The sequence below is a fragment of the Alligator mississippiensis genome, chromosome 10 (genome assembly GCF_030867095.1).
Source record: "Alligator mississippiensis isolate rAllMis1 chromosome 10, rAllMis1, whole genome shotgun sequence".
Lineage (NCBI taxonomy): Eukaryota > Metazoa > Chordata > Crocodylia > Alligatoridae > Alligator > Alligator mississippiensis.
Window position 1 is genome coordinate 69810517 of NC_081833.1, and position 9665 is coordinate 69820181.

The 9665-nt window shown below is 39.0% G+C and overlaps 1 protein-coding gene across 1 annotated transcript in view; it reads left to right on the plus strand.

The window, feature by feature from the left end:
• Positions 1-8561, plus strand: part of CDYL2 (chromodomain Y like 2) — an 88492-nt gene extending 79931 nt beyond the window's left edge. Inside the window, exons 5-7 of the mRNA XM_059713894.1 lie at positions 384-594; positions 1457-1600; positions 3865-8561. Coding sequence (XP_059569877.1) covers positions 384-594; positions 1457-1600; positions 3865-4023 — 514 coding nt within the window. The 3' untranslated portion in view covers positions 4024-8561. The remainder of the gene's footprint in view (positions 1-383; positions 595-1456; positions 1601-3864) is intronic.
• Positions 8562-9665: the final 1104 nt, after the last annotated feature.

The window sequence follows — 9665 nt, forward strand, 5'->3', positions numbered from 1 at the left end:
TGAAAGCCAGCAAGCCTAAAACTCATCACCCACTGATGAGCCATCATTGCCCGCACAAAGTAACAGCATCTCCAAACAAACCATACTGCAAAAAGCACCCATGGTTAATCACAATTATTCAACACAAAGCAAATCTAAATTAGGTGAAATTATTTGATATTCCATGGCATTCTGATAAATTAATTACCAACACATTGTCTAGCTGAAAAACTGCACAGGTGGGGATTAGATGATATTCTGAAATTCTGACCTCATAAACACTGGCTAGTGCATTTCTTCTGTTCATTTGAAGTATATCCTTGTTTTCATGTTCAGGAATTTAAATGTATGAATGTGTCTAAATAAAGAATGTGTCTATTTAAGATCTTCCCTTTTTATTTTAGGGATTTTGTAAAAGCTTTTATACAGTTTAAGAAGCCAATTGTGGTTGCTATCAACGGCCCTGCTCTTGGGTTGGGAGCTTCTATTTTACCACTATGTGATATCGTTTGGGCAAGTGAGAAGGCTTGGTTTCAGACACCATATGCAACAATCCGACTCACGCCTGCTGGCTGCTCCTCATACACATTCCCACAAATCCTGGGTGTTGCACTGGTAAGACTCTTTAGCATTGTTCAATACTATTTAATCTCATGCTGTTCTGTTGTGTTTTTATGAATCTTCCTCTAAACTGCCCTTAGCAATACTAAATACCAGTGTGTGTGTGGCACGCAGCAGATCAGGGATGGAACAGGCAGCATAGCAGCAGATGGGGCAGGAAGCAGAAAGCAGAGCAAGCAGGGAGCGTACAACAAGAAGCACAGGAGCAGATTGGGCAGAAGAAAGGGATCAGGGTGGCACTCAGGGCGGCTGTAGGGCTAATTTGTTCCATAAAAGGTTGGCCTTCCACTGCTAAAAACCACGATGTAGTCAAAAGTCTACATTCAAGAAGGGCCTAGGAGAGGTTGCAAGAGTGGTAGTTTCCAAAGTATGACACAGCAGGGACAAAGCATCTTGATAGAGCTCAGGAAGAAGGATACGAAACATCTTTCTGTGTCAAGCCAGGATCACACAATGGGTAGATGTTAAATAGGCCACATGCATCTCCCCAGCTGGTACGAATCCAAAAGATTTCCATTAAAGTCACTCAGTTTATACCTATATAATAAAGAGCAGACTGTGACCCCAGCACACTGCATGCCTGCTCACACAGTTTAATGGTGTTCTCTTTCACCCTACTCTTACAAAATCACCATGGTACAGTGACGATGCATATCAGCATATTTCTATTTTAAATTTTCCCATCTAGAGTTCTCGGGATGAATAACATTTAGATATCACTGCCACAGGCCTCTTGTAAATATTTCTCAATAGGGAGACAAGCAGGAAGAAAAAACAGTAGGCAGCAGGCATAAAAGAAGACAGATATAAGGAAACCACTACCTAAGATATCTCAAGTGGCTCTTGGGTTTTTCAGGCAAATGAAATGTTGTTCTGTGGGAGAAAGCTAACAGCACAGGAAGCCTGCAGCAGAGGACTTGTGTCGCAAGTATTTTGGCCAACAACCTTCAGTCAAGAAGTGATGCTGCGAGTAAAGGAAATGGCATCTTGCAGTGCTGTGGTAAGTGCTCTGACAGCTTTGAGACTGGATTACAACTCCCATTAAAGAATCAAAGGAAATCCTGTTCTGTAATAGGCAAAAGGTGTTTATCACTAAGGTCAGTGGGAACAGGCGAAGACAGCTAGTTATGAACAGGGAGCTGGAGCCATACCTCCCAGATAGGCTAACGAGGAAATCTGAGTGCCAATCACCAAACACCTCCTGGGGTCCTCCTTGTTCCAGGGGAAGGAACGGTTGTTTCACTTCTCATTTCCCTACAACAGAATGGATGGTCAGCCTCATCACTGAGCCTGGAGGACCCACATGCAGTCCAGGGGGTACACAAGAGGCCTGTACTTCCATGTTGCCAGTACCACAGCCTTTGAAAGTGTGCAGGGGGCTGTAAGGAAAGGGTGCATGAGTCTGAAATGGTCTTAACTGCTCTGGGGGGTCTCTGCAGAACCACCGAGGGGACAGTGAATGGCCTCCTCCTGCTCATCTGCTCCACCACTGAGTTGCCCAAACCCTGCTTTCTTTTACCTCCTGTAGTTCCTGACCCTGCAAAGCCCCCCTCCCTGCAGTGCTACAAAGGGTGCACTGGGGTCAGGATGAGAATGGCCTCTCATTCCATGGAGGGAAGGCAGATCCCTAAGTGGATCTCAGGAGCACAGGCTGGCCACAGGATATTACTAGCTCCCTGTTTTGTCATTAGAGTATAATGACTGAGTGAATAAATACCGCTTCACAGCCCCCTTCCTTGTACCAGGTATCTTTGTTCTTAAAAATGCGGCATGCAAAGCAGTAATGAATATTATGGCCACAGTAAAACAACACTAACAAAATAAAATCATTCGGAACCGCTTGTACTTAATGGTTTAGTTGCACTGCCTGTCTTCGGCACAATCGTAGCCTCCCCTGATTTCACTTAAAAGACCTGTTGTAAAAAACACAGTAGAGGCACAGAAGGTTTTTAATTAAGTGAAGCGTAGATTGCATCTCATAAAAGACATTCAGAATGAAACCCACCAAGCATCAGCCTATGTGAGCAGAGTGATACAGGGTGTATTATATGAGCTGGAAAACACCCAAGGCCCCTCCTGCATTCTTCATTACTTCACTGACTGAGCATAGTACCAGTGACATCCTCTGCAGATGTCTGTTAGACTGAAGGCGGGTGTTAAGGTGTAGACTACCTGTGGGAGGCTCCCTGTGGGAAAGGTTACAAATATCAAAAGGATTCAAGTTAATCGTCTGGGTGCCTAGATGCAAAATAGGCTGTCACAAACAAATTGAATAACATGGACCCCTTCCTCATGCACAAAAATACCCTGCAGTTTATAATAGTCACATTTTAAAGTGTCTCTTGAAAAGAAAGAAAAGACTCAGGTGTACTAAAGAGCTGCATAGAGAACATTGTTCTACAAATGCTTCTATTAAAGCCCATTCCTCCAAGGCACAGTGAAGCAAAGAACACTTGTTACCATCCCAATTTTAGTTAAATAAGTTTTGTACATAAAATATGTAATGTGGAAATGTTTCATTTGGCTTAAACCAGCTTTTAATCAAGGGCTTTGAAACCATCCTGGAAAAATACACCCTGCCACCCTACTCGTGTAATTAAGAACTTGGAATGAGATCCTCTAATAAAAAAAATCCTTATGTCAGCAGTTCTCAACCATTTCCCTGCTGTACCCACATGTTACAACAGAAAATGGTTTGTGGATTTAAACATTGAGATAAATAAATATATACAGGTGTTTGGGGGGGACCTTCACCTCTTCATTTCTGTTCTGATTTCATATCTAACTTATGAAAAAGCAGACATTAACAGAGGGTCATAATTTTTAAAAACAAACAATAATTTGAGATGCTCCAGTTTGGCAGAAGTCCAGTGCCCAGAAAATAGGTGCCCAATTTGAGGTGCCTCAAGGAGGATGGATTTTCAGAGAGCGCTTGTGCAAACTAGGCCTCTTGAAGGCATCTCAAGCTTCAGTAATGGAGCTACCTAAAGGCAGTTGTTACTTTTTAAAAATCTTGGCCCTGGTATAAAAATACAAATGCCAGAGGTCTCAAAGATGCTGGGTACAAACAGTCCACCTTCCCATCCCAATTTACTGGAGTTATGGATGTTCAGTACTGGGCCCGATTTCTCTATATAATGCAGAGAGGATTATACTGGTTATAGAAAGCTGCAAGATTCAGTACTGTGAACATGCTGCTAATACTGTTCTTCACAGTACTTTTAGCCAACTAAAATAAAACACTGACTAATATTTTCACTGTAGGTATTAGAAGAGTCTAAATGCCTGGTGCGGAGCTTCCTGAAATCTGGACTCGAAGATGTGAATGAGAAAGAGTGTCAGATGTTAAAACAGCTGTGGAGTTCTTCCAAAGGACTGGATTCGTTATTCAGCTACTTGCAAGACAAAATCTATGAAGTCTGAGGTCCTGGTATAACTTCAGAGAGAAAATGCTTCAAGCGTAAAACAGAGCTGAAAAATTACCTGTGTATGAAAAGCAAAAGCAAGGCATCCTTGAGAGGAATTTGTGACAAGTGTATCTTAATACTTCTGGTTGTGTCGATTTCCTTGTGAGTTTAATTGAGAAGTTACACAGCTGCTTCTGGCTGGTTTGGTTTGGTGTGACAAAGATGGAGGCAGACTTGCTCAGCGCACATAAACTCTACTGAGCGCTGCATCCTTCACATGCTCATCCAGTTAGGAGGGTACATTCCATGTGCGGAAAAGCACGATTCTGGCCCAGTAAGGCATACCATCTGTAATGATTATTTTTTTCTGTCCTTTTTAACTTATTCTTGCTATTGCAACACATATCTGTACTGACACTGAGGGCTCAGTCTAAACATTGGGTCAAAATAACATGTTAGAGACCCAAACGTGATACTTTAGAAATATTTTAATTATTTTTTTAAAGTTCTAACAATGTAATGAGGAAAACCTGATAATTTATATGTATAATATGTAAAGTTAGTTTTGCAAAAACTACTAGGAGTTTGTTCGTTTTTTTTTCCTTCATTGGACTTATTTAACTTATTTATTTTGGGTTCGTATTCAACTGTTTGTTGAGCACATTGATATTATTTCCGTACTTCCCTTGACTGGATTAATGGTATCACATGAAAGTGCAAGCTGTCCAGTATATTTTTAGCAGCGAGCTGTGTAGACAATAAAGAACAGAAAGCAAACACACAAGATGTTGTGGGCACTAGACATGACGGCCATGTACGTTCCTGTTCGTGTGAAACTGTACAAAGATGTATGAAGTAGAATCATAGGTTGTTAGAGTTAAAAAAACAGAAAAGTCAGTGGAAGCTGAAATTGCAAGTCCCATACACGTCTCTCTTCACTTCCTGCCTTCTCGAGGAGCATTGAAGGGCTTGCCAGCAGAATGCTTTATTTACGTTTACTATTTTCCTGTTAGCTGGACTTTAGTAACAGGGTGTGTGGTGCCGTTAACATGGCATCATATTGTTCTTCAGGTTTAAACATCCTCTCTTGGTCTGAAGTGTAGAAACAAACCCTTATGAGCCTTAGACTAGTTGTCCGATTCCTCAGGTGTGGGAAATTATCACTGCTCCGGATGCCTCTGGGTGGGGGCCAGGAGTTCTTTAAAAGGTGCTAGGCCTTGAATGGAATAGAAGAGAGGTTTTGTTTTGCTTTTCCAGCGGTCCACATCTGGCCACCTTCCCACCCGGTTACAAGAACCTATGGCTGTCGAGAGAAGCAGTCCACAATAAGTGACAAAAAAACCAACAAAAGCAAGATATATTGCCTTTGTGATTCCGATTTTGTTTCAGTGACATTGACTGACTCCCGAACACTGGATCTATCTAATTTCCTTGTTGCTAGTAGGCAGTGAGTGAGGAATTAACATAAGCGTGTTCTCTCAAGTGAACTGCCATATTCGTATGCCCAAATCTAAACCTCTTGAAGCAGAAACTTTGCACGTTTGTTCCTTTTGTGATTTGTGCACTTGCTCTCCGTTCCCAAACGCGGTGTAAGGATTATGGCTTGGAACTCCATGACAAGGAAGTTGTTAGAAGTCCCCCGCTCTCCCCATAATCTTCAACAATGCAGAGTCTCAACAAAGCCTTTGTCAAATTGGCAAGATGTTGAGTACAGGAAATTGTAGGCTTCAGCAAACTTCATCCAGTTTCCCTTTGCATCGTCAGATGGAAAGTACTTTTCACCCTTGAGTTATGTTTATGTTCCAGGGGCCCAGCTGTACCATTGATTTTAAGCATGGGTCCACACTGAAGTCAGAACACACCATTGAAGGTCCACTTAAAAAATGGACAGAATCTAATCCCTAATCCATATTTCTTTTAAATACTTTCAAAAGCAATAGTCGGCATGAATAAAGAGTGAATTTTGCCTTCCAAAATGTACTCCTAAGAGTAACTTTTTCAGTAAAATATCAAATGGATGATATATCACTTGTTATAAGGTTAAAAGTTACTTACTCATACAGACCTCCAGCAAAGCCCCGAAAAGGGTTTAAAATTAAATTTAGGCATATGGCCTGTGCTGGAACCCTACTACTTTAGTATGCATATGAATCCCTTATTTGAGTAACCCCACTGATTTCAGTGGGGCTACTCATGGGAGCCAAGTTACTTACATGCAGAAGTATTTGCACAATCAGGCTTGCAGTGATTTTAGAAGTCAGGAAAACCTAGTGGAAAAGTACCAGGATACCCCAACTTCCTTCCCCCCCCCCCCCCCCCCAAAACCTTTCTTCCATCCAGAGAGATACACCAAGTCCTGCATTCATAAAATATTAGGAAGTCAATTTCAATACTATGTTTTTTTTGTGCTGATATCTCTAGAAAAATTGTTCTCAGCAACATGAAGGTATGTTTTACCATATAAGATTTTAGAGCAAAGAAGAATTTCAAGTCTCTTGACCTTTAAAATGCATCATATCAACTAAATTTTCAAATATCTGCATCTAAGCATTTTCTTTGACAAAACAATGGCTGAAATGTGTTTTCTATTATTATTTTTTCCATTAAAGCAAGTGCTAACAGTATTTAGTATTTTAATTATTCATATCTATACAGTCACAATCTACTTTCCATGGCATCTTTATTTTTTTCCTGTCAGAAAAAAAAAGATTAACAACAAACTTTAAAGGCTTCCTTTTTGAGGATTTAAGGCTCAGAATTGATTCTCTCTTGTGTTTCTGTCTTTATTTGGTATTCAGATACATAGATGTACTGTACATATTTGTCTGGGTACCTTTACTAATATCCACAGTATTTAAGACTATAAATGCAATTTGTTGTTAAGTATGTTATTTTATTCTTGTGTAAATTGTTTTGTACAATCTTTAAAAAAATCTAGAGTTTTGCATTTGTAGATATTAAAGGTTAGCAATTTATTTTGTGTCGTCTTGCATGTATATTTTTTGCTGTAGATAAGTGTTGCTTAGTTTACTACTTCAGTACATTTCTGTTTAAATGAATACGCTTACAAACTTTAATACAGTATATATTTTCAGAATATAAACTTTTATATTTCTGTGGTAGGTTAGGGTATGCGTTTTAGGCAATCTTTTTCACTACTATTAATTGTTCTTTTAATCTATGACATACTGGTTTTGTGCCAATAGTTTTTCATTAGAATAAAATGCTCTTTTAATGCTAGGGATATACAGGCAGGTTTGGTTGGATTTTTTTTGTTTTGTCTTTTTACTTTTTCATTTTTGCCAGCCTTTACAGCTTAAAGTGTAATTTGTAAATGTATTGCATTTGTGAATAAGCCTTACCATTAGGTACAAGAGATCTTGTAAGCTACATACCTGCATATGTAGCAAAGGACTTCCCCAAGTAATTGCTGGAAGACAGTTAGCAAAATCAGAGTACAGGGCCTTAAGTTTTTCTTGTGAAAAGGAGAATACGGGTTGTTTCTTTTGAACAACATAGTTAGACTTGTCACTTTGGGCTTTGTTCTATAGAAACTGTGCATTTTGTGCTCCCAACCACAGTGGTTAATCTCAGGCTTTTCGTGGCTGGGTCTATAAAAGTCAAATCTGGCTAAAGCCAGCACTCTTTAGGAGACACTAAAGAAGTTTACATAAGAGACTTATAGACAATCTTAATCATAGTACATTTAAGTACTCAGTACCTGGATGTGTTATCTGTGTCTACCCAATTAACCATATGTTTTAAGCCATATTAAATATCTTTCCTGCTACTTTAAATACTACACTGAAAGTCATTCACTAACGTACCTACATGTTGACAAGATTTCAATTTCTAGTGAATAAAAATATGCCTTCCATAAAAACAAAAGGACCAAAGAACTACATTATTCTAACAGAGCGTTAGTTATTTAGCAAGTGAACTAGTTTGACATTTATGGTGAAGATCAAATGGTCTTTCCCTGCTACAAATACTTCGTTCTCTTTCCTTTTTAAGTGCGAGGGGAAAAAATGTATCCACTAAGCTACTGGAAAATGAGTGATGGTCAGCTATGATGGCATGTCTATTGGTAAGGCTTATTACCAAACCTCTGAGATGAAGCAAAGAACCAAAAAATCCCAAAATTTGTCTATGTAAATTTATTTGACTTCAGACTTGCACAAGAAATTGAACTTAGAACTCTTCAAATTAGGCCCTTAAGTTATTTTGTCCAAACGTCATGGAACCGTCTAAAACACTTTCTAATATTTGTAATGATGAATACATAATATACTATTATAAGGGTACAAGGCACCCCTTTATCACAGTGTTGTAAATATTTTCTGAAACTGGTACAGTACTGAGGGACTTGTATCTTCTGATATATCAAATATTGACTGTCTAGATCAAATTGTACACAATATATTTGTTGATGGTCCTGTAACTAGTGTATGGACACATTTCTGGGTGCCTTAGAAGTTGTATTTTTCATGTGTGTTAATATGCAGTATTTATACATTGTGAGAAGCTGCTTTGAATAAAAACATTGAAACTTCATTTCAATTTAGTGATTTTCAATTTTACAGGGATCATTATAAACTTGTAAACAGCTGCTTTTCTGCATTATAAAGTAATATAGTCAAATATTTCATAGAGTATTTTAAAAAGAAGCTAGAAATACAAGTTTCTATTAAAAAAAACAACCCCAAACCATCAGACCTTAAACCTGAACTTCAATACATAAAACTGCAATGGATGGTTATCAGTAGTACTGTCAGGTATGTAACAGAGTTTGATGTCATTGATCCTGATTTCAGTTCAAATCTTAAAAAAAACACCACAAAGCAGCACTGTTTTCAAAAGGAAGCTTCTAAGATGACTTAAAGATGGGATCACAGAAAGCGTGATTTTGTCTGCCTCGTGTCATTCCAGAGCCAAGGATCACTAGCAACAATTCAGTTCTCAGTACAGATATTAAAACTGGTTTGGTTTGCTAGTAGATGCCTGATTTTGAATGATAAATCCTCATGGAGAAGTCTGCTGGGCAATTGGCATCCACCACCGTGGAACTTCAGAGAGGACTACAATCCTCCATGGGTTCTCATGTGAACAGACAGGATGCCTCAACCTATCCATCACCTGGGATCAGCTCTCCAACCTACCTGTACAACCCTGAGGTACACGTCTTTTAAAAAAAGAACAGTCCTCTTCTTTCTCATGATCAGCAAAGCAAATGGAAATGCCCTCTGTATGAGGCACGTAAAGGAGGGAGTTTTCATAAGGACCCGTTACCACCTGGCTCCCTACAGCCCTGACGCTAGGAACGTGTTACTTTAGAAGAATCAGAGGTTTCTTTTTTTTTTTTTTCAATTAAGTTTCTATGGTTATGGAAAAGATCTGACAAGTGTGTCCTAAGAGTTACCCAAAGGCTTAAAAATGAGAGGGCAAACAGAAATATAAACTATGGGAACCAACCTACCCCATGACATTTAAGACAACTACATGATTTTTGGAGGCCTGACCTGATTCTCAACAAAAGTTTGGTGGTACTGTTTTTTTACATTCATAACTTATTTTGCATAAATAAATGGAAGCACACACATTCATATAATGCTGTCACAAATTATTTATAACTAGGCTGCAGCAAATCCTTAAAGAAAA